At 42.5% G+C, this 25,859-nt stretch overlaps 1 protein-coding gene across 1 annotated transcript in view; it reads left to right on the forward strand.

Moving 5' to 3' along the window:
• Positions 1–2,274: 2,274 nt before the first annotated feature.
• MSLN (mesothelin) overlaps positions 2,275–25,859 on the forward strand; it is a 35,767-nt gene continuing 12,182 nt past the window's right edge. The window contains exons 1-20 of the mRNA XM_066576632.1: positions 2,275–2,374; positions 2,506–2,618; positions 5,130–5,300; positions 5,383–5,621; positions 9,057–9,142; positions 9,281–9,408; positions 10,156–10,302; positions 11,054–11,241; positions 12,744–12,832; positions 13,447–13,562; positions 15,209–15,333; positions 15,713–15,845; positions 15,960–16,175; positions 16,714–16,881; positions 18,510–18,647; positions 18,759–18,808; positions 21,077–21,197; positions 21,290–21,375; positions 23,798–23,921; positions 24,760–24,944. Coding sequence (XP_066432729.1) covers positions 2,299–2,374; positions 2,506–2,618; positions 5,130–5,300; positions 5,383–5,621; positions 9,057–9,142; positions 9,281–9,408; positions 10,156–10,302; positions 11,054–11,241; positions 12,744–12,832; positions 13,447–13,562; positions 15,209–15,333; positions 15,713–15,845; positions 15,960–16,175; positions 16,714–16,881; positions 18,510–18,647; positions 18,759–18,808; positions 21,077–21,197; positions 21,290–21,375; positions 23,798–23,921; positions 24,760–24,944 — 2,699 coding nt within the window. The 5' untranslated portion in view covers positions 2,275–2,298. The remainder of the gene's footprint in view (positions 2,375–2,505; positions 2,619–5,129; positions 5,301–5,382; positions 5,622–9,056; positions 9,143–9,280; positions 9,409–10,155; positions 10,303–11,053; positions 11,242–12,743; positions 12,833–13,446; positions 13,563–15,208; positions 15,334–15,712; positions 15,846–15,959; positions 16,176–16,713; positions 16,882–18,509; positions 18,648–18,758; positions 18,809–21,076; positions 21,198–21,289; positions 21,376–23,797; positions 23,922–24,759; positions 24,945–25,859) is intronic.

Consider the following 25,859-nt stretch of genomic DNA (forward strand, 5'->3'; position numbering starts at 1 on the left):
CTGTGCAGCTTCAGCAACTTCAGTCCAGCTTCTCTGCGTATACCACTAGAGATTGGAAGGTTTTGTTTGAGATCGACTTGACTGTCTTGATCAACTATTTTACTGAAACCCTTCTTCAGCTCTTGCCAACAACCATTTCCTGTGAATCCTATCAAGCCATGTAAGTACGAGCGTATTACAAAGTTATAGAACATGTGCAAATTCTTGCCTATTCAGTTGGAATGAAGAAAACGTTCTAGATACCTATGTTTTGATAAACCGCAGATATGTCATTCCCATGTTTCACTTGTCACACAGAGTAAAAGGCTTCAGCCTTGCTTCTGGCACGATGGATGATAACACCGGGAGAGATATTTACAATTTCTTTATCAAGAGATATATGACTCAACACTCAACATCTACAGGTAGGATGCCCACTGAGCCGCTTAAAATACAAAGACACATATACGTGATTTTCCTTAAACATTTTGGTTCTTCTTTTTATTGCGTATCTTTAGGAACAAGGTTCACTTTTGTCCCCTTTTTTCCTTTATAGGTGCTGTTTGCGATGCTGTTGACTACCAAACCTGGACTCAGATGAATTTTGGCTATTTTATCAAATACTCCACAACAGAAGACTTGATCGTTTTCAACAAAAACCTTACCATGGTAGGTGAATGCCCAATGAAGGTTAAGCAGCAAAATGGGCCACCACATTTTCATACCTTTAGTTTTTGAAGTGTTTACTTTAGGGTTCCCAATCACTACCTGTTTTCCGTAGTGCTTAAAGGGGTTGTCCCGCGAAAGCAAGTGGGTCTATACACTTCTGTATGGCCATATTAATGCACTTTGTAATGTACATTGTGCATTAATTATGAGCCATACAGAAGTTATCAGAAGTTTTTCACTTACCTGCTCCGTTGCTAGCGTCCTCGTTTCCATGGAGCCGTCTAATTTTCAGCGTCTAATCGCCAAATTAGACGCGCTTGCGCAGTCCGGGTCTTCTTCTTTTCTCAATGGGGCTCCGTGTAGCTCCGCCCCGTCACGTGCCGATTCCAGCCAATCAGGAGGCTGGAATCGGCAATGGACCGCACAGAAGCCCTGCGGTCCACCGAGGGAGAAGATCCCGGCGGCCATCTTCAGCAGGTAAGTAAGAAGTCACCGGAGCGCGGGGATTCAGGTAAGCGCTGTGCGGTGTTTTTTTTTAACCCCTGCATCGGGGTTGTCTCGCGCCGAATGGGGGGGGGGGTTGAAAAAAAAAAAAAACCGTTTCGGCGCGGGACAACCCCTTTAATGTCAAGATGGCAGCAAAACGTAAACTTTGAGGATTCTGACGTTTGTGTAGATTTTCATTGCATGTGGGTAAATTTATCTGTACAAGGATGTTGTTAAATGGAAGCAAAGATCTATAACACAATGTCTTCTAAGAGGCACAGTCCATTTCAAAGAATTCCATGATCCATTGACAAAGAAAGGTTTAGCCGTTCTGCCGCCCATCACTAAATATCATGCTCCACTGTGTTGCCAAAGAGTAACTTATCGATAATATTATTTATTTTTCCTATTATATTGAGGCCTTGCCATTTGAGAAGGCCATCTCTAGTTTTTCACTCCACCTTTGTCTCTTTTCCAGAATGCTCTTACACCGAATATTACGGCTGACCTTGTGACCAGGACAGATGTTATTCAGAATGAAACCTTGCTTATTTCATATCTAAGCAAGGTGGGACTAGAAAATATTACAGTCTTTTTGACTGCTCTGACATCGACAGCAGCAAAGGTAAGCAACTCTAATCCTCAAATGGATGTTTTATATTTGGAGATGTTAATACTTGCAGCTCAAGGATAATTGTACAGATGCACAAAACATTTTTAGTCTGGTGGCAATTTAGGATGAGTCTGTTTATGTGAAATCATAGTAAAACCCTTACTCTTCCCACAGGAAAAGTTGTCACAGTATCAAGTAGACACAGTAAAGGAAACACTTTTGGCTGTGCAGCTTCAGCAACTTCAGTCCAGCTTCTCTGCGTATACCACTAGAGATTGGAAGGTTTTGTTTGAGATCGACTTGACTGTCTTGATCAACTATTTTACTGAAACCCTTCTTCAGCTCTTGCCAACAACCATTTCCTGTGAATCCTATCAAGCCATGTAAGTACGAGCGTATTACAAAGTTATAGAACATGTGCAAATTCTTGCCTATTCAGTTGGAATGAAGAAAACGTTCTAGATACCTATGTTTTGATAAACCGCAGATATGTCATTCCCATGTTTCACTTGTCACACAGAGTGAAAGGCTTCAGCCTTGCTTCTGGCACGATGGATGATAACACCGGGAGAGATATTTACAATTTCTTTATCAAGAGGTATATGACTCAACACTCAACATCTACAGGTAGGACGCCCACTGAGCCGCTTAAAATACAAAGACGCAGATATGAGATATTCCTTAAACATTCTGTTTCTTCTTTATCTTGTGTATCTTTAGGAACAAGGTTCATTTTTGTCCCCTTTTCTCCTTTATAGGTGTTGTTTGCGATGCTGTTGACTACCAAACCTGGACTCAGATGAATTTTGGCTATTTTATCAAATACTCCGCAACAGAAGACTTGATCGTTTTCAACAAAAATCTTACAATGGTAGGTGAATGCCCAATGAAGGTTAAGCAGCAAAATGGGCCACCACATTTTCATACCTTTAGTTTTTGAAGTGTTTACTTTAGGGTTCCCAATCACTACCTGTTTTCCGTAGTGCTTAATGTCAAGATGGGAGAATATGTAGAGTTTGAGGATTATGAAGTTTTTTTAGGTTTTCATTGCATCTGGGTCAATTTAACTCTACATGGATATTCTAAAGGAATATAATTTTGTTATATTAAGAAGTGTGTTTTGTATGGCTAGGGTTAGTAAGCCTATATATGAAGTATTTACTTGTAAACATGAGAACGTGACTTGCATTTTCAGTTAGTTAGTCTACCTAGGCAATAAAATGAACCAAGCCCAGGTATGGCAACAAAAAGAGTTTAACATATATAGTCATGCAGCTAAATTTTAATCCATCTTCTGGTGCAATGTATGGTATTGGTTGATAAAATAAGAATATTTCTGTCATTGCTGGTGACTACAGCCAATTACTTCCCTTATCCTCCTTGTCTGTGGGTGGTGGTTCCTGGCATCTTTGGTCTGTTCTCTGATAGTGATAGTTGTCACAATTCCTATATATTCTGTCAGTGCTGCACATGAGGTGCATGTCTGTGACTGACCCACCTCTTAAAAGGGCAGTTTGTACAACCTACCCCCAGCCAATACAGATAGTTTTGTTTTTATTTAAGACACCCTTCCTACTGCAGGGTGTCTGAGCAATTGCAGGCAGTTCTACTAGTTTTGATATCTAGTTTGACTTTTGCCTGCTCACTCAGCTTTCCCATCTTCTCCAAGACTGACCTTGTTAGGTACTTCAATCCTTGATTTATCTGTTTGCCACCTGCCTTCTAAATGTCTTTTTAGAGCGCTATGATATTACAGGATATAGACATTAAATAACCAGCGAAGTTGTTCATGCGGGTCTTGGAGACAGGTACGAACTTTTAAATGTTGATCCAGGGATTATCCTGACTGCCATTGTGAAGTCGGGAAGGCATTTTTATCCCTAATGGGCTATTTGGCTTCTGCCCTATTTTTTGCCTTCCTCTGGATTAATAAGTGGGGTGGGGTTTCAAACAGACTTAACTAGATGGACATTCTTTTCCTTCTGCCTAAGATAATATGCTACCATGCCTTGAGTCTCTTTTTATGAAAAAGCTCTACCTGTTCATCAACTACATTTCTGCCTGTCCCTCTTCTTTCACTCTATGCTGCCCCTGACCTATTTGTTTCACCTGCTGGTGAACTAAGACTGCTCTTGGGACAATGGTCTGGGGCCCCTGCAGTTGAACCCAGATCCTGCTTGAAAGGCTTAAAGGGTGAAAACTAGGGCTTCCCTAGATGCTGCCTTAAAGGGGTTGTCCGGCCATAAACATTAGGTCTCATTACTTCTGTTTGCCCAATACAATGCACTTTGTAATATACATTGTGCATTGTAAATTAGGCAAACAGAAGTTATTCACTTACCTCTTGTGCTGCCCCCCCCGTGTTGCTCCTCGGTTGCCATGGGTTCCGACAAGTCTCTTCTCCTCTTCTTGTCGGAACGACGGGGACAAGCTTCTCCAGCACAGCTCTGCGCATGTGCAGAAGAACTTCAGCCGCTGGGAAGCTCAGGGGAGGCGTGGCTGCTGGCTCTTCATCTCCAAGGTAAGAATGAGTGGAGGGGCGGGCTCTTGCGGGGGGGGGGGGGTGGAGAGGGAGAGATGGATGGATGGATGGATGTGTGCAGGGGGGGGGGTGCAGTGATGTGTGTGTGTGTGTTCGTGGTGTCTGGAGACCCGGCTGTCAGAAGTCCCGGGGGAAGGGGGGGTGTGTGGAGAGGGAGAGATGGATGGATGGATGGATGTGTGCAGGGGGGGGGTGCAGTGATGTGTGTGTTCGTGGTGTCTGGAGACCCGGCTGTCAGAAGTCCCGGGGGAAGGGGGGGGGGTGGAGAGGCAGAGATGGATGGATGGATGGATGTGTGCAGGGGGGGGGGGTGCAGTGATGTGTGTGTGTGTGTTCGTGGTGTCTGGAGACCCGGCTGTCAGAAGTCCCGGGGGAAGGGGGGGTGTGTGGAGAGGGAGAGATGGATGGATGGATGTGTGCAGGGGGGGGGGTGCAGTGATGTGTGTGTGTGTTCGTGGTGTCTGTTTACACTCATGGTAGGATTTTATCGTGAACCATGACAGTCTCCCCTGGCCACAACCCCTCTGATTATAGTATGCAGCAGGGGGCGGGGCCTGGGCGGGGAGAGACTGTGGGAAGGCAGCACAGAGGCGCCATCTTTGAAAGCTGCAGTGAAGATCAGATTCTAAGGTAAGAAACTGACATTGCAGCTGATCTGCCGGCCGGTTTGAGCCCCTGTATGCTGTCTGTTACTATCCTTACTGAAAGGAAAGCAGCAGCATTATAAAAAATTTTACCCTGTGTGGCCGGACAACCCCTTTAAGGAGTGACAGTTTCCTAGTCAGGTATAGCAAAGATCAATGGTTGTTGACAAATAATGATGTATATTCTCTTATACAGCAGGAAAATGCTACCCCCATCACACCTATCAAACTTGCAGACTTGACAATAACAGCAGAACTCATACACAATGTAACTCTAAATGGATTCATTGCAACTAACATCAAGCAATTCAAATCACTAAAGGAATTAAAAGAATACATTGTCCACTTACAAAGCTATGTGTGTAAAGTAAGTACTACCATACATTACAGGGTATCACAAACACCAAGCAAAAACAAAAAACAACACTCTTTTGTACCCTCCAAAACAGAACTCGTCATCATTTTCTGGCATATCCTTGTGTGCAAAATCAGTGGCTCTTCAGGAAGGTACCAAGTTGATCATTTTCTCAGCTGTGTCAGAGGTCCTTCTGAAGTACTGGAATATCAGCAGGGAACCACAATGGCTTGAAAATTTCAAAATAATTGCTAATATGTTTTCCCTGGAGATCACAGAATCAACTGTTTCTCAGCTCCCTAAAGACATAGGATGCAAAACTGCTCAAGGAATGTAAGTTGCAATTAAAGTAGATGGAGTTCACAGTAATGGAATCTTAATCCTTTGCTTATCATGCATTTATTTTTATTAGTCTATCTGTATCAGTCTTGAATTGAATGTTGATAGAACATCCTGTTGGGATGGGAATAATGACAGCAAAAGAAGAGGAGGGTGTTGATCATATGGGTGGCAATGACCTGGGCACTCATGGATTTACGTATATTACTGAAGATAAGCAGAGTTATTTTTATGATGTGATCAAGGAGAAAGCATACCATGCAGCTAATTATCCTGATAATAATTATGGAAGCATTAGGCCTAATTGATAAAGTGAAGTTTTGAATATTTTTTTTTTACCCAAAATAGAGGACCTGGAAATGAGAAAGGCTCTCTTATAGTTTCCCTTCTATGCCCATTCTGCTGCACTCTCCCCGCAGGTGAAAGGCTTACAGCTTGTGGGGAGGGATACTGTGCGGGCGCCGCACTGCCTACCATAGCTCTCACCGCGCATACTCCCGCACCATTTTCCCAGGCTCTGGCGCTACTGTAAGTCCCGGTTTCAGCCTAATCAAGGACACTTCCTTTTGAGGCTATCTTAAATCTTGCCAAAGCAGTGTCTGGTGGTGGAGGAAGGGCCTTGTGGCATTCCTACAATCCTCCTCGAGTCCTCTGTGTTCAGGTTACAGCTTGCGGAAACCGGTGGTGCTTCTGAGCTCCCCTCAGCAAATATTTGACATTTCCAGCCAAGTTCCAGACCAGATAAGTGTTGTCTGGGGACTAGATCTTTTCCTCTTTCCACCTAGGCTCATAAGCAGCCTAGGAGCAAAGAGGCTACTTAGAGCCTATATACTACTATACGCAGTCTTTTTGATACCACATATGACTCCAGAGCTGAAAGCTTCAGACAAGGTCCAGCTAAAGTCATGCATTTTGCCTGCGCTCACTGCAGTGTTTAGTTTCCATGTGGACAGGCTGAGCTGTTGTGCCTCAACTGCCTTCCACCAAGTTGGGCAGTTGATATCCAAACCTCGGCCTCTACCGAACCAGAATGGGCACGCATCCTCTCTGGGGCGGTATTGGACCTCACTAAGGCATCCACTGCCATGATAGACAGACTTGACTGCACTATCCATCAATGGCCACCAAGTGTGTCTGTCGAGGATGAGTTTGGTAGGTCTCTGAAGTGGCCTAGGTCTTCGTATTCAAGCCAATCTTCTAGTTCTCCTGCATCGCAATCCACACGGTCAAAGCTCTCCTCTAGTGACAAAAGTAACTGCAAAGGCCCACTCTAGAAAACTTTCCTTTTCCCGGGTTTATCATCATGTCTAGAAGCCTTTTTTTCTTTGGTGCAAACGGCGCAATTTCCATCCTGTGCGTATTTCACTATCCTGCTTTTTGTGCTTTCTTCAGGAGGGACTGGACATGGGCTTGGGCTTTAATTCCTTAAAGGTTCGGGTATCGGCATTGTCCATTCTTTTCCAATGCCTATTAGCTTCTGAGTCGACTGTCCATAGTTTTCTACAGGAATTTGCTCACACCATTCCTTCATACGCCTCTCATGTTTCACCCTGGGATTTCAATCTGGTACTGGACACACTGCATTCTCATTCTTCAAGCCGTTGAGTAATGTCCAGGCTTGTCTTTTGTCCTGGAAGGTAGTCTTTTTGTTTGCAATCACTTCCATCCGCAGGGTTTTGGAGCTTGCAGACTTGTCAGCTAATCCTCTGTTCACTATCTTTCTTCAGGACAAGGTGGTCCTGTGTACTGTATCCTCATTCATATGTAAGGTGTTGTGAGCCTTCCACATCAATAAGGGCAATGTTTTATCTTCATTCTGCCCATCTGCCACTCACCCAAGGGAATCCACTCTCCACAAATTGGACTTGTGTGCCTTGCGGATATACCTCTCCCAGACATCTTCTTTTTGGTACTCTGAATCACTGTTTGTCATTCTAGATGGCCCAAGACGTGGTCTTGCGGCCTCCAAGACCGTCCCATCACATTGGGATCAGTTCAGCAGTGGTGAACACCTACTGTGCCATGGACAGGGAGCATTCCTTTCAGGGTAACAGCACACTCGACTTGGGCAGTACACAATGGCGCTTCTGCACTTTAAGTATGTAAGGCCCCTTTAGATGCCTTCTCAAAGTTTTACTGAGTGCACACTTTTGCATCCTCTCTTGGTTGAAGAGTTTTGCAGATGGCAATATAAATGACTGCATGAGTCCTTCTTTAGGTTTTCCATGCCTGGGGGATTGCTCTGGAACATTACATGGTCTTCAGCTGTGTTCCACAAGGCAAAGGATGAGAAAATAAAATTCTTGTCCTTACCGTAAAATCTTTTTCTAGTCTCATTTATTAGGGACACAGCACCCCAAAGATTGTAATATTTTCTGATAGCGACCTTCTTGTTGGAGCATTCTTCCTGGAGTTCTATATGGTTCTAAAGCTCTGTTGCCTTTGTAATGTTTTTATTGTTCACTTTATCTGATTTAACCTATTTAATTCCTACTGGTTGCATCTAATGCTTGCATACAAAATGGTTAGCTTGGTGCCTGCCGGAGGGGTATAGCTGGTAGGAGGAACTAACATGTCTTTCGCTTAGTGTCTGCCTCCTAGTGGGAGTAGCTGTACAAAAACCTTATTTTTTTGTGAGATTTTTGATAGTTGTGAATTTTCAGGGTCAGTGGTGTTCCTTTTACAAAATGCAGAATGCTCTGGGTGTAGTGTTTTTCATGCACTTTTTTATATATTTCTCTATAGGATTTAAAAAGCACATGGAAAAAATATAAAAAGCACCATCCAAAATACACTTTTGAAAGTCACATCAAATTCATGCTATTTTTAACAAGCAAAAAATCTGGGGAAATTTCTTAAGACTGACGTTCCAAATGCTTGTCCTAATATAATCCTCACTGGTTCACAAAGTACTTAATGTGTGAAGAGGCATACACTTCTTATATTGAGCGCATCTTGGTCTCCTGTGCATTGACAAAGAAGCTTATGCCAATTAGGAGCTGGAGCAGATTAGTTGTATAGTTTATACCATTTTGGCGTACATTATACATAAATCTATCAGAACAAACAGACACGACCCCTTGAGAAGCAATGCCAGTGTATAAGTAAAAGTCACACATTTTTTGTGAAAGGGTTTGGCCCAAAATTTGCATCTTTTCAATTCCATTTTTCTTCACTATGTAAAGAAAATCTCATAAGGACGAAATAGCTTGTGTTATGCCACATGTTGGGATAGAAAACATATAGCCAGTCATAAAATGGAAATAGTGACAGGAGAAGAAGTGTGTTGATCTTCTGCTAGGTAGTGACCTGTGCAATCATGTTATTATAGGGTGGGACAGGGATGAATGTGACAGAGGTAATTCAGTCACATCAAAGACAAAGCTGATATTCTGAAATCCACTTCTCATCTTGTCTTCTTTCCTGTAGAATCACATCCATGAATTCCTCCTATACCCTGTTGAGGCCCAATATCCAGAAAGCCGTATATCACTACCTGTTGGATTACCATAAGCGTATGTTCATTTATTCGACGAAATATCCAAAGTTTTACAAAAACAAAAAACTGTAATATACTCAATATTGGAAATAATGAGTGATACATGAGCAAAATTCTTCTTCAAAGTATTAACATTTTATACTTCTCTTAATAGAGTCTAAATTGTCATGTGACACATTTGGTGACCTTCAACTATTCATTAACACCTACTTTGAGGCATCCTCAACTCTGCTAGGTCCTGAGGACTTAGTGTCTCTTATTCCAAATGATCAGCTTTCCACAGTAAGTATGTTAAATGGAGTAGCCCATGAAAATTCTTCTAAAACCATAGACAGATATACTATAACACTGAGATGATCTGAGACAGTCAGGGAACTAACAGGTAACTATAAGGACCTAAAGCAGTGCAAGAAAATAATGACCGCTTGCGATCCTCACCCCGTGGGACTGATTTAATAAGACTGGCATTTTGTATGCCGGTCATGATAAGCAGCCCTATCATAAAAAATGCTACTAATATATTACAAGGCGCACGCCTTTTAATATATTAGACATATTTTTGGCTACCTGTGAGCCAAAAAAAAAATTTGCACCAGCTGTGAGCTGACATAGATCAAAGCTATAATTTACATCAGTCCTCTGGCGTAAATGATAGTAAATGTGATGAGGCGCAGCGGCTCTGACCTCGGCTGCCAAGCCCTGTCTAGTTTTTTAAAAAGTTTTTAGGCTGCCGTAAAATTGGAAAAAGTAAAAGATTTCACTGCAAAGCAAAACTTACGCCAAAATTGTGACTTTTGCTGCCAGAATCCTGGTGGACGTGAATTATTACAATCTGTCTTTTCCTTTCTTCAATAGCCTCTTCCCTGTGCTCTACATTCACAGCCCTCTCAATTTTATTTTGGTATTTAAAACACATACAACTACACCTAAAATCACGAGCGGAAAACTCAAAACAATTGCTGGTCTAGGGTGCCCATTCACACGGACCACACTTCCATATTTGATACCTGCTTTGTTCTTTATTTACAGAAACTAAATTCACTTCAGCCGCAGGACCTGGTCTTCTATCTACAGCCTGACACGAATACGAACAGTACTCTATGGTCAATAATACTGTCACATTACGCGAACATCAGCAAGCTGGGCCAAGTCATGGATCTCCTCAATATTAAAACGGTAAAGATGTAAACCCCCCAAACCATGAAGAATCATCAGCAATTCACAGAAAAATACTCACAAAGGCTTCAAACCTGAAGAAGGTTACTCATTAAGTAAAAAGTAACAGCATAATGTTGGGATTCATTTTATGACTTTTCGCAAAATATCTCCAACTTATAACTAGACTGATGAAAATGTAGCATTGGCAGTCCAGCCTCCACAGTCTACATGGGATTTCTTAAAATCTTTTTCATATAGACAGATACATGAAAACAGAAATGTTCTTCAAATCATTCTTGGGAAAAAGCAAAACTTTTTGTGGTGTTTTAAAGGGTCCCATGGCCAAAAACTTGTTGGGAATGGAACTGAGGACTCAAAGTAAAATCTGCTCAGGCTGCATTTTGCCACTTTTTCTTATGATGACAATTAAGCCAACAGAGTTTACCTAACTCAACTAAATACGTAGCATAGCGAGTATCCAGCAAGCTACTATGGGGCCTGTAGAGAAGGGGCTCCAGTTCAGTTCTAGCTTTTCTCCTTCCATTCCATCTAACCCACAACAGCATAACGATATTGGCAACTATGGGGGGCATAGATTAAAGAGCATGCAATCATTCTGTTCTACAAATACATGGCAGCAAGTGCTTGATCTTATGCAGGGATGAGGCTGTTGTATACTGTGCTGCTGCATCGAAAGGGGCGTCCTCTTTTGACTAGTAATTATTGATACTCTCAGCTGAGTTCTTATAGTGTATTATGTGTTGTGTAGGTGGATATTACTGTGACTGTCTTCAAGACTGTGTGGCCAATCTTCGTGTCAAATTCTGGCTCCCTTAACAGCTCTGAAATGGATAAATGGTTTAATGTCCGATTCAACAACACTATCAAACTGATAACATTGGAGCAGTTGAATATCACTGAGGTTATCACGGCAAGCTGCCTCTTCTACCAAAACCTGTAAGAATACATTAAGGTGCATTTAGACACAAAGATGAGTGTTCAAAAGATGGCTTTTGAGCGATTATTTTGAATAATCTACTAATTGGTACTAATGCCTATTAGTACCAATTAGTAGCGTGTGAGCCGATGGGAGCTAATTTTATTCAGAGGACCACCTGCTGTTCTCTTAATAAACAAATTCTCTTTGGGGCTGACAGCTAAGACAATGCAATTAGCTGTTATCAGCGGTTCCTGGGCAGAGCACACCGTGCAGTTGTGTTGCTGAAGGACGGTTTTAACGCCGAAATAAAATCCATTACTCATCAGAAATCTGAGAGATTGGCACATTTACATGCAATGATTATCACTCAAAAGATGGCTTTTGAGTGAATTTTGAGGCGATAATCGTTGTGTATACATGGGCCTTTAGTCTATGTACAGTAACTTTCTTAGGGCTTAGTCACACGGGCGTTTATTGCCGCGATTTGCGCATGCGCATGCGTCCGGCGACTTTTTAAAACCATTGCTTTGCAATGGTATCGGACACATGAGCGCTTTTTATGCGCTCGTCCGATAAATTAGAGAACAGAAATCGCAGATCGCACCTATCTGCGATCTGCGATTCCTGTTCTCTTCTCTATATGCGCTCAATGGGGCCGCGATGTTTGCCCATTGAATTCAATGGAGCGGCAATACAGCCGCTCCATTGAAAGCAATGGGCTGCCGGCGTGCGCGGGGTTAATTGTCGGGAAGGGGTTAAATATATAACCCCTTACCTGCAATGCATCCTTAAATGTGAAAAAATAAAAAAAAAGGATGTACTCACCTGCTCCAGGCAGCTGGAGATCCCGGCGGTCGGCCTGCAGTGGGTGTGAAGGAAGTGTGACTCAGGCTTGCCCCTGATTGGCTCAGCCTGAGCCAATCAGAGGCTGAGCTCAGTCACACCCATTCATGAATTCATGAATGGGTGTGACTGAGACTTGCTTCTGATTGGCTCAGCGCTGAGCCAATCAGGGGCAAGCCTGAGTCACACCTCCTTCACACCCACTGCAGGCCGACCGCCGGGATCTCCAGCTGCCGGGAGCAGGTGAGTACATCCTTTTCTTTTATTTTTTCACATTTAAGGATGCATTGCAGGTAAGGGGTTATATATTTAACCCCTTCCCGACAATTAACCCCGCGCACGCCCGCAGCGCTTGCATTCAATGGAGCCGCTGTATTGCCGGCTCCATTGAATGCAATGCGCTGGACAGCTCCGGCCCGTTTCTAATGAAACGCGGCTAGGAGCAGATTTTCGGGCGATTTTTGGGCCGATTTTTCGGCGCCGGTCACGCGATTTGCGCATGCGCATCCGTCATGCGATGCGCAAATCGCGTGAAAAAACGCCCGTGTGACTAAGGCCTTATAGTGTACAAAAGTAGACTTAAGAAGATCAATAACAATATAAAATGAAAGTACTATGTAATTCACATTTCAGGTCATATTTTTCATCATTCACTTTCCTTTTATTTTAATATCAGAGTGAAAACTCTATCTATGCATTATGAAGATTACAGTGCCAGTACTCGCCAAGATATCTATGATGTCTTTAGGAAGTACCTCCAGACAGGTATCTGCTGTATATGTATTGAACATATAGATTTATACATTTCCAAGTAAATTCCTCAGTAAACACATAGTGGGAAATTGTACTAAGCCTGGTATTTTCGACACCATTCTTAGGACAGTTTCCCCAAGCGCATGATGTACCTAATAAATGAAGAGGAACACGCCTCTCCATGTATTAAGGGCATCGTCAGCAGCTGCGTGCACCTTCAGAGAAATGTATGTCATATCCGACCTGGTGAACATCTCTGCTATAATTTACTCCAGCTTCTGGCATAAACTATGCATAAATTTGTTGGTCCAAGGCAGCCACACCCCTTCCAACAAGTAACCCCCCACTTTTCAAAAAAAAGTGTCATGACTGGCGCAGAAGGAAGAAAAGTCACCACATATTTGCTATCTGACAATCTTGGAACACTGGGTCACAACCTATGTGGGAACTGTAATGAAGACCATATTGGTTGTCACCTCACTTTCCCAGAATCAAATATAATGAAGAAATTAATTCTTAAAATTAATTGATAGCAACTCAACAATAGAGGACGACCATTGGGTTTTAGTTGCAAATCTTAGCTTTAAATCTTTGTCTTTTTTACTGGTAGCTTGTTTATTTCATAGGTCCAAAACCAAGATGCTACACAGATGACAACAATTCATGGATGGTGAACAACTTGCAAGTCTACCTGACTTTTTGCAGTGCTGACGATCTAAGATCCTTCAGCAACGAAGTAACGGTAACTATGGATGGTTGACCATAGGTATAACATCTTTATTGGGAGAGCACTTTAGTGGGATCCACCAATAAGCTAATGTTGCAATCACTGCTTGATCTTGAAGGTAAATTATTTGTAATCATGTTCATTGAAGTTTTCAACTGTAGGTTTACAAATCAACAATAAAATAAATAGCCCCCCAAACCGCGCACAGTATTATAGGGAAACAAACCGGCAACAACTAGATATATCGCACATCACAAAGATATACCAAAAATAACACACAGTGCCATATATAAAAAATAAGGCTGTAAGATCTATAATACAGGAAAACGGTATAAAACAACCTGGTGCTGCAAGTATTACTGTTAGAGAAAAAGTCCTGAGATTCCAATGTATCAATAATGTAAATGATGAAATAAAGACAGTAGAACAAAGCTGGGAACGCCTATGAATACACACAGAAGAAGGGAGGAGAGAGAAGAAGAAGAAAAGAAAAGGGGGAGAGAAGGGACCAGTGTATGCACAATACAATATCCATATGAAGTAGCCCCTTAACATCTAACTCACAGCCTCAAGCCCTAAATACGACTTAAGAATTGTCAGGAAGACTCTAGAGGATCTAAATGATATTCAATGTGTCCACAATGTAAGGAAGCACTCCTGAGAATTGATAGCTTCAGCCATATGCTCCTCCATATGCATAATATTATTTAATTTTGGAGCCCTCTCTGTCATACAGAAGACCACTGCAGATCTTCAGTGTTGAGGAATCACAGCTCTGGCCACAACCAGAATAAAATTGCAGAATAGATTGTTTCATCCAAGCTAAGGAGTCAGAAGACAATAGCACCAAAAGGGGTGTAGTAGACAGACTAAGGCCACTAACGAAATGGTATGTCCCCAGGATGTGGTCCCAAAAAATACGGATAATGACCACGCCCACCAAAAATGTAAAAGAATCCCTCTCTCTGAATTACAGCGCCAACAGATATCAGGAAGCAAAGGAGTAGATGAATGTAATTTAACGGGGCAACGATCCCAACAGGAAAGCATCTTACCTCTGAGGGAGAGATGCTGCTGAGCTATGATTTTACAGCTTTGTTCCTTCACTTCAGTAGTAGTAAGTAGAGATAATTTATGAGCAGACTCAAGGGATTGTAACCTTGTTAATAGCTGATGCTGCAAAAGAGTGTTTTTAAGGCGTGTGCTAAGTTTAATAAATATTCCTCTAAGAACAAATTTCAGGGCCTCCTATTGTACCAGAAGAGGCTTAGAGTCTTGGGAATGATTAACCAAAAAAACCCTCAACTATCTTAGCTATATCAGCCCATTAAGGTGCCAAGCCCAGGTCCTGAAATCCAGTTCAGGGCTAATGCAGGAGATATATTTGGTCTGACCACGCTCCTGTATAAGGGATCCTTTGGCAGCCACTAAAGAAAGATCTAAGGCATGATGACTCAGCACAAACATATCAAGATAGCTGTATAGCCCATGAGCAGGTGAGTAATAGCGATCTTTAGCATGCAGATGGATTTTCTATACCCGATGACGCCTTTAAGATGGAACATACAGAGCTCAAGTTATTTCCAACTGCACATAGCTACTTTGTGAATAACATGTTACAGAAGATGCATTGCCTCAACCCTTCATTTTGTCTTCAACAGTTGCAGCAGTTTTCAGTAGACAACAAAACATTGGCCTTGGTTAAAACATTAAGTCTCAAGGAAGACCTTAAGGTGTACTATGCGCAGTTACTGACCACGGAGAACCCAGACTTCCCATTAGAAGAGTATGTACTTTTCCTTTTGAAATACTTCTGAAGATAATGCAAAGATGCAGCTACCTGTCATTGGAATAAATGATGTTCAAGATGCTGTAAAGGGGACTGGAAGTAGCAACCACAGTCAACTAGTTTGGTGGCTATGGATAAATGTATTGAGTCACCCAGTCACGCAGCATGCATATATGTAGACTCTTCCCTGCTCTCTTCCCTTTCTCCTCTCTCCACGTTTGTCCACCTTGAGTATATTGCTGCGGTAGTCGGGCTCTCTACTTTGAAACAATACATTTGCCAAATAGCTTTCTTGTATTTGAATGTATTATCTGTTTGCTCGTAGACCTCCAAACAAATTGCCTTAATTAAAAACAAATTTGATTACTATTTGCAGCATTCCTCAAAGTATTCTTTGCTATGCAATTGCTAATCTTAATGTTGGGCACATCGCTGGTGACCAAGCTATTGCTACACTGAAGTTTCTGAAGACGTGTAACTACAGCAACAACTCTACTGTGGACAAAGACGTAAGTGCTTCAGTCAGACTGATCTTACTAACTGCTCTGAAGGGTAATGGGGGTCGACACCAGGTTCACGAGGATTCTTGGTGATGTTATTTATCTATCGTATGTCCTTTGCAGGCGTTGCCTGGTCTCCTGTCTTCTGTACCAGAGATCACATCAAAGGTCCTGACATCACTTGGCTCTCTAGCTGTTGGGCTCTCCACATCTACAATATTGCAGATCACAAACGGTAGCATCTTACTGACCAGCATGAGCACTCTGTCTGCTACTACTGGCTGGAGCGTCACTCAGGCGTCCGCCATAGTTATCAAAGTCATACAAAATAACTATCAGGTGAGAAAAATGAGAATGTTTGTAGACATTAGGCCTCCTTCACATGACCATATGCGTAAAACACTGCGGGTGTTCGCAAGAATTCTACCAGTCTGTGTGATGCCGGCTCTGCCAGCAGAGACCAACGTATGGCAGCAGATCTCATGCACGCAGCCATCCGCAGTGTGACTTTGTCTTCTTTTACTTTTTAAATTCCCCAACTCTGTTTCATAGCGGGGTTGCGTATAAATCGCCACCTATACACAATGTTTTGCTTATGGACAGCATTGCATATGCTGCCCATACAAAAGTATGGAGCTCATGCTGAAGCAATGCAGCATGCTGAAAACTTTTTTTCTTGCATTTATCCACACGCAGTGTTTATACGCTTATGTGAATGGATCAATGAAAGTCCATTTAGTTTCATTGACTCCATTCACCATGTGCCACGCGGCCGTGCATCGCAGGCATATTACGTGTAGAAATCACGGTCGTTAGGTATATGAAATCTATATGACATATTGACTAACAAGTGATATGTTTTTCACTTTTACCGTAGGTCACTGTTGAGAATTTGGAGAAACTTCGCAGTCTAGTTATTGGGCTACCATCCTCTAAAATCAATAACTTGACCTCCAAAGACATCCTAAGCCTGTCTGGTAACCTAACATTTACCACCTACATGGAACAAGCCCCGGTTGCACTAAAACAAAGATTTGTCCAGAGGGTAGGCGTTTCCAAGCATCCTGACGATGTTAGCAAGCTGCCTTTCTGGACGACATCCAGCAGCATTGTCTTGTCTTTATATAGTCATCTAATTGTGCCTTTATCCATCCACATTCAAATACCATGAACATCATGTCCAGAGCCGTTTTAATACCCGAGTGGGCCCAGTGCATGAGTATTAAGGCAGGACCCTCCCCCACTATTGCCCCTTCCCCCTCCATCCCTGAACTTTTTTTGTGGCAAAAAAGCCACTCATACTCAGCTAACCCAAGCCCAGCAGGCTGCAGGCCTTCCTGTGGTCTTTGCTCACCTCTGGGTTTGGCAGTCACGAGCCTGTCTAAGCAAATGATTGGAACATGACTATTCAACAGGTATTGACCAATGATTGGCTGTAGTGGTCACGTGCTTCAAAAGGCACGTGACCATTGGACCCCAAAGTGAATGGAGACAGGAGTGGAGGAGACACTCAATTGAGGAGTAGAATTTTTTAATTATTTTCTAACATCAATACTTTTGCATTGTATCCGCATCCCAAGGACAGGGATACAGTTGAAATGAATGCCACCAACAGGGAACTTGGTGCTATTAGAGGGTGTGCTGCCCAAGCACCTTTTGTCCTTCTGTTGAGCAAGTCCACCGTACTGCACCATAAGAGATCATGCTGTCCCACTTAACTAAATTATGCAAATCTAGTTGTCATTTCTTAATTCAATGTAAGATCATCTGACTTTTCAAAAATTTGTTCAAACAAATGTACTTGTGTGAAAATCATCGCTGGATGGCTGACTTCTCACTGAGTGTAAAAGCTCCTGACTCAGCGCTTCACATAGAATGAGAAGCCTGCCTGCCTGTCTAAACGCTCTGCATTAGTGCTAACAACCTAGCGGTGACATCAGCGCTCGTACAGTCATTTACACAACAGTCCCATCTAAATGGGACATCAGGGGAAGGCTAATAATAATGCACTTACAAAGGTTCAGCTCAATGGCTACCAGTGAGAGGAGTCTCACTACTCAAGTCGGGACCTTCGACCTTCTCCACAGGTGGTGTGTTTTATCAATGCAATAGCCAGGTCAACTTTGTCTACTACAATAGATAGGAAGGTTGTGACAAACTAAAGGCTGGTGTGGTATGGACAACACTACTTTTGGTCACCTTTCACATCTGTGGTTACATTTCCATTGTTAATCTCCATTCTCAGAGCTGAACAACAAAATCAGTAGAACTGCAAGATCTGAAACATGCTTGACCAAGGAGGCGCCAGATGGGCCCCACTGACTATGATGGGGTCTTTCCACCTTCCGGCATGCTGCATTATTTAGTCTGGGATTTTGTGCCGATTCTGCATTAGAGGCTCTAAACAAAAAAAGGGGGATGTGAAAAGAGCCTTACATATGTAACAAAGTTTAACTTGATGGTTAACATGTTAAGTAAACTGTGGCACAGAACTTTTTCTTGCCTTTCCTATAGCTTTCGTTGTGTTAAGATGACTTTCTGCAACAATTTCTCAGCATTGGGTTACATTTTGCTACATGCATACATACCACTTTGCCTACAAATAGTTCATGGTTCAGTCTTCATCACAAAATGCCTCTGCTGTGATATATCATGTCTCCATGTCTTCTGTAGGTCATTCAGGCCAGCTCAGCTCAGAGCATCTTCCTGTCTGTACCTGCCAACCTAGCTAGTGCGATTCCTGCATCAAACCTAGTAGCAACCACCCTTAACATCAGTCAAATAAACAGAATGAAATGGACACGCAGGCAGGTATGTCAACCTCCTACTACTAAGTCAACTGCCATTTATGTTATTACTTCAGAATGGTTAATAGTAAGAACATTTACATATTTGTAATGTAAAATATACTTTTTTCTTCAGGCTCAAGTATTTTTTCAGACGTTGCTTATCCAAAATACAAACTACTCAATGTAAGTAACTTGTTTGAAAACCTATAAAGTGACATATCAGATGTATATTTGTAGAAGCGAATCTATTCGAGCATAGTAAATAACCTTTTCATACAATATGCGTATTAGAACACAGAGACCTCAATGACCACTTCTATCTCCTGCCGGCCCATACATTACATGAGTGATCATAGTTTCCTACTGCTTTTTTAGTAACATACTTGAATCACCCCTAGCCAACCCTGGGATTGGGTACTGGGACTTCTGTTAGCTCAGGATTGGTTGAGGGGAAAGGTAATAAAAAGTGACACATTGAGTGGAGGGAGGAGGGGAAAAAAGAGAAGGAAAGAAGAAATGAAAAAGAAGGAATGAAGGAGCAGGGGAGAGCCTCTGCGGAAGTCAGACCCTGGGGAAGGGGGGAGTCTCCAGTTAAGCCTGAGCCCCAAATCCAGATAGAGCTCATGACAGGTTCAGCTTGACCGAAGCCAGATCTTATCAAGCAGTGCTTGGGGGGAAAGCAAGTTGTGGAGTCGGTCGCTGGAGAGTCTTTTTCCACCCTACCAGGCAGTATCTGAGTAAGGACAGACCCTGCGAAGGGAAAACGGGACTTGTCATTGTGGGTGTTCCACAATACTGTTTAATCAGAAGTCAGTGTGCTCTCCAAAAAGTCCTCCACACACAACCGCTCAGTGCGAGGATCAGATAACTTAGACTGGCCGCTTCATCTACTCGAAGAGCAAGGGAAATACAGAGAGAATTAAAGGGGTTGTCCCGCGAAAGCAAGTGGGGTTAAGCACTTCTGTATGGCCATATTAATGCACTTTGTAATATACATCATGCATTAAATATTGGCCATACAGAAGTTATACACTTACCCCCTCCGGTGTTGGCGTCCCCGTCTCCATGCGCAGAAGACCTCTGCGGCACGAGCACGCCGGAGCCGGACAGAAGAGGGCAGACTGCGCAAGTGCGTCTAATCCAGGCAGAAGAAGGCTTTGGTCGGCGCCATGGAGACGGGGACGCCAACACCGGAGGGGGTAAGTGTATAACTTCTGTATGGCCAATATTTAATGCACGATGTATATTACAAAGTGCATTACTATGGCCATACAGAAGTGCTTATCCCCACTTGCTTTCGCAAGACAACCCCTTTAAGGAATCAAAGACTATTCTTATATTACGGTGTAAAGTACTTTGTAGTTTCTACTGTCTCGAAGAAGTGTTTTGTGTATGTTATTTTCATCAACCTGCAAGAGACAATAACACTATATGCCTCCAGTTTTGCAAAGATTACTTGGTTTGGACTCTTTATTCTTTAACAACATTACTCTCAGAGGTACTGGCGTCACGTGACAATTGTTCGAACAACCTTTTAGGACAATCCGTGTGCTGCGCGGTGCACTGGCTAAGGTATGGTAGCCACCACCATTACACAAACTGGAGTCTCCATTCGGGCTACCCCTGCCAACTCCAGGCCGCTGAAGTAGTGCCTCATGTACCAGTAGTGAAAAGGAGACCAGCAAAACTAGAGAGGAATTAGTTAAGAAGAATAAAGAGAAAGTAAATGTTTATGGCCACCACCTGCAAAACCATTGCCTTTTTGGGGGTGTCATGCTGGTGTCTCTCCAGTGCACTTGTCATTTTTATTTGCTAGCATAATTGAGAAGCTTGTTATTCCTAAAGCTTAAAGGGAATCCGTCACATCTAATAAGCACTATAAACTAAGTTATGGTGCTTATAGGACAAGGAATGTGGAGTCCAGGGATGTGCTTTTTTTTACTTTCCCAGCTCTGTATACACCCTCTGTCACTCCTGTAAGTCTGCGCTTGGTCTGTGAGCATGCCTCTTTTCATTGGTCTGTGCACACGCACACACACTGTTCTCTGTAGGAGTATGCTCGAACTGACTGAAGAAAAGACTCATGCTCACAGACCAAGTACAGACTTCAGGGGTGACAGCGAGGGAGTGACAGATTAATATAAAAAGCACATCCCTGGACTCCACATTTCCTGTCCTATGTGCGCTGTAACTTAGTTTATGATGCTGATCGGATGTGACAGGTTCCCTTTAAGTGACTTGGCATTATACTGTGATGCTTAATTGTTCACACAATTTATTTGAGCTGTGTATGTTTAGCAGTAGCTATTTTGTATACTTTTAGTTTCACTTGAGTGTAAATAGTATGTGACGATATATATTGTCCTTCTCTATTACTAAACGAAGGATGATTGTTGGTGGGTTAGCTTGAAGTAGCACCATAAAACAATTATCATTTCATTTCTCCTCTAGATTGTCTTCCAACATCCTGCAAGGTTTTACATGTGGAGCTGCAAAAAACCTAAATGAGGCTCAATTTGTCAATCTCATTAAATCTATGACTGGGAAATCAGTGAACTTAGAGAGCAGCCAGGTAAACCATTCCGGACAAAGAAACTTACAACATTCACAAAGCAGTGAAGATACCATCATGTTACCAATATAAGCATTTTTATTTCCTTGCAGCTGAACTGCTTGGCCAAGAGACTCTCAATGAATGGAGCCCCAACAGACTTTGCCAGCTATCCCAATGATGTTCTTCTGTACTTGGGGTAAATGCGCTGTCCATTGTAGGACAATTTACTATCAGGCCAGTTTCAGACGAGCGTATTGTAACACTTCCGTAATACGAATGTATTACAGATGACATTACAACTGCACAACACCAGTTTTTCATCCGTATTTGCTTTTGCATTGTTTTTATTTTCAACTGGGCAAATACTGATTCATATTTGTCCAACAGAAAATAATACCGATACGAAGGCAAACACGGGCAAAAAAAACTATGCGGATTTTCTGCTGCAGAAAATCGAAACAATGTGTGAATGTACCCTTAAGCTGAAAAATGCAGAAGCAAAACAAAAACTTTAGCCTCCAAATTAAAATGTATACATAATTTATCCAGAAATCCCCCCCCACACACAGCATGATCACATCCAGAGCTTCCCTACCCCCCTGCAGAAATAATTTCATTCAGAATTCCATAGTAATCATGACAAACAAGTGAATTCAGAGGCAAGCCTGCTCAACCCTCCACGCCTCTGCCAGTCATGGCATTGACATGAGTTCGCTCGTACCCCTATGCATAATAATAAACTGAGTCCCTTCATCAATTTCACAGTAGAATTATATGGACTGGTCTGTCCATACCAATGGACCCACCAAATATGTCATGTGACCCATGGTATTCAACGGACATTGATCAGGCATCTAATAGGTGATTAGTGAATTTGATGACTCTGAAGATAATAATACCGTATAGTGTCTGTTCCTAAATAATAATCTACTATTCACTTATTACTGTAGATGCATGATCAGTGTCAGTTAAATACCAGGTGTCACATGACATGTTTGGTGGATCACATGACCGACACCCATTACTATAGACAGACCAGTTCATGGACTATACTATTCTACTGTGCAAATAGGGGTTATTGCACTGGTATAAGTAAAGGATGGGAGCAGAATTTTAAATACATCTATATTACAAAACTGTAGGATTTATTATTTCATAACTAAATAAATAAAATCAGTAGAAAGTGGAAAACCCCTTTAAAGGGTTTGCCTGCCCTTTCTCTCACTGATGACCTATCCTCTGGATAGATTAGCAGTAGCTGATAGTCTGGCCCGCTGTCCAGTGCAGCAGGCATGATGTGCGTGATCAGCGGACAGGGGAGGAAGTGTTGGTGCTAGCTTCACTCCCATTGAAATCAATGGAGAACCTCACTGGTCAGGACTCAATGTGATGTCATGACCAGTAGAGAAGCAGGAAGTGCTGTAGCAGCGCAGCTCTCCCACTGATTTCTGTAGGAGTGAAGCCGGCTCCAGCACTTCCTCCCTTGTCTACTGATTATACATGTCCTGCCTGCTGCACTGGACAGCGGGCCAGACAATCAGCTGATGGAAGGGGGTTCTGAGTGGCGGACCCCCGTCCATCAACTACTGATGACTTGTCCAGAGGATAGGCCATTATTAGGTCGGCAGGTCAGACTTGTCTGTATCCTATTGTTTCTGGCAGACGCAGGCATCGTCCTGCTTTCCCTGTAACTTGAACTGCTGTATACTTCTCTCTAGTACTTCAATGGTTACCTGCTCCAGAGCTCCTAGCTCAGCTGTAGGGCATTGGTAATTACCTCACTATTTAGCTGTTGTGTGTATGCTTTTGACACCCAGCATAGGTTTCCACTCTGTCTTCTTTTCCGGTATTTTATCAGTGTTTGTTTTCTATTCTCCAGTCTTTGTATGCCTCCTGTCTTGTATCCCGTTGCTTGTTCCTCTGCCTTGTCTGTGCACGCTTCTCCTTTTGCCTTCCCATCCCTGCATTATTTCTGGTCCTGTTCTGTGTTTTTAGTGTATACAGTGGTCTGTTTAGTGTCTCATCAGGGTTAGTCAGGTCCTAGATGAAGATCGTGGGGCTGTTCTTATCAGGGCACCTACCTTTCTTCTAGGCAGGGTTTCCCCTCATCTCCCTGACTAGCGAAGGGCAAGGTTTTCCATCTATATTGCTCCTCACCGGTTTGTTTCTCATTGCCTGGTGCTGAAGCCTCTGATCACCAAAGGTCAGCTGCTAACCTCACCTGGATTGGTTCTACGTCAAGACTGGTAGGTTGACTCAGTGAGTCAACACTAGCGGCCCCTAACAGCTATCAGTGAAAAAGAGAGTAGACAACCCCTTTAACTCTATGACTTTTCAGGGGAATTGAAGCTCTGTATCAAACAGAGCTCTGAATGCTACCAAGATATATTAAGAGATTAACTAGCACAGAATATTGGACATAAAAACAGCACTTTAACTGTGGTGGACATGAATCCATATTGCTACTGGATAGGGTGAAGCTCAGACAACCAAAGTTGTGTGCTCACAAGCTTCAGCGTTCATAATATTAACAGCCTAATTATATATATTTTAGTGTACATTTATGAAAACGTATAAAATATTATCCAAAGTTAACTCGTTATTCACTACCTTTTCAGACCCTATACCAAACCATCAGTATGTGCGGATTACTTCACACTTGTAGGAAAGGCCAATATTGACCAATTAGCCCAAGGATCTGTAAGGAGAACATCTCTTCTGAGCAGTGCAAGACACTGTCTGGTAAGGCCCCCAATGTTATAATGGAGGTTGTTACCCCCATAATGACCGACCCATTTCAGGCCCTAATGACCAATCAGTTTTTCTGTTTTTCATTGCATTCCTAGAGCCATTATTTTTAAATGTTGTATAACTTATTCATTTTTTGGAAGAGAGGGAAAATTGGGAAAAAAATAAATTCCACCATTGTTTTTAGATTTCATTTTTACAGTGTTCAGCATGCAAAATAAATAATTACTAACATTTTTATGTAGGTCTCTATGAATGCAGCGATATCAAGTTTGTGATTTTATTTTTAACATGGTAAGGGGAGAAATGTGGGGTTTCAACTTATTTATTTTTTATAAAAAATGTTATTTTATTACATTTAATTTCCCTTTTTATTTTTGTCCCACTAGGTAACTTGAATGTTATTAGGAACAATTTTCCCTATAATACACTGCTTCAATACAATACTTCATTATTGCAGTGTATTATATTGGCCTACGAGACTGGCCTCTGTAGATTGCAAATCTGGAGATCACATTGTGGGGATCTGATGGGTGACAGAGGGTTAAATGGCTGGGATTAGAGGTTTCTTGTCTCTCAGCCATTGGAGCTGAAGCCTGGCTGTTATGAGACAGCTGAGCCACTGGCCTCCCCCCCACACACACTCGCTCCCCCAACACGGGACATCTGTGCTGACCTTATTCTGATATGCTGTAAAACGTAAGGCCCCTTAGTGATCATCACAAAAAGGCATATTGATGGTCACTAAGGGGTTAATTTAATGGGTCTACCGCAATTGACTACACTAGACATAAATAATGTTAAGTAATGCTGGTTCCTCTGTCTACTGCAGAGTATCTCGAATGCGGGCCGCATTGCCAAGGAAACATTACAGAAGCTGGGCAACCTTGTCTGTGACCTGACAGCCCAAGAAATTCTGAATTCAGATTCCTACATATTAAAAGCACTTAAAAACTGCTCCTCTTTCACTGATTCTCAAAGGTCGGGCATCTTACAGAAGCTGAAGGCCATATATGGGTATGTATGTGAACCCATATTTATGCATTTTCATTGTGGGGCTCTTTCAGATGAGACCTCCACTGATTACTAGAAAGAAGGGGTCCCAGTGCTCTTATTGTATTGCATTTTCAAATCTCCATCTCTGTCTACATCTTGGATCTCTGAGCTAAATATTAACATCCCTCTCATAGCTGTGAATGGGGGCCATAATGTTGTATTTATATAGAGTTACTATATAGGAAGAGGTATTCAGAAGTGAGAGAAAGGAAACAAGATAAGTATTGATGATTATGTTTCGGTCACTGGCTGTGACCACCCTTACCTCCTCGATTGCGACTGTTGGCATCCCATTCATCTTCTATGTGGTAGATCCCAAAACCATCCTTTCCTCTGTCAGTGCCAGTACATACACCCAGCTTTTCCATTCCTAACCAATCCGGACACTCCTGATTTATTAAAGCTCCCTTCCCCATTGGAAGATGCCTGAGCATTAGGTTGCATTACGTTCTGCAAAGTTGCTGTAGTTTCTTCATCGTCTTCTGTTTACCCAGCTTTCCTGATATCTCCTTCCCTGACCTCGGTTTGTACCTTAACCATGATTTGTCTTATTGCCACCTGCCTTGACCCTCTGCCTGCCGCTCGGTTTTGCACGAACGCTGCCTGCCATGACCTCAACTTGTTAAATTGAATACGTCTCTGCCTGTTCCTCTGGTACTGCAGTTTGGTGCTTCTGACCTGTCCATTTCAACTGCCAATGCATCAAGAATACTCTTGATCTCAGGGTTTCTGCAGCTTAAATCAGATCCCGCAAAAAGTGATTAAAAAGTGAAATCCAGGAGTCCCCTAGGTGCAGCCCTTAGGAGAAGCCCAAAGTCAAATAGGTTACTGGCACAGCAGGTCCAGCCCTGCGGTGTAACAGACTGAGCTATCTCA

Source organism: Eleutherodactylus coqui, chromosome 8 (genome assembly GCF_035609145.1).
Source record: "Eleutherodactylus coqui strain aEleCoq1 chromosome 8, aEleCoq1.hap1, whole genome shotgun sequence".
NCBI lineage: Eukaryota > Metazoa > Chordata > Amphibia > Anura > Eleutherodactylidae > Eleutherodactylus > Eleutherodactylus coqui.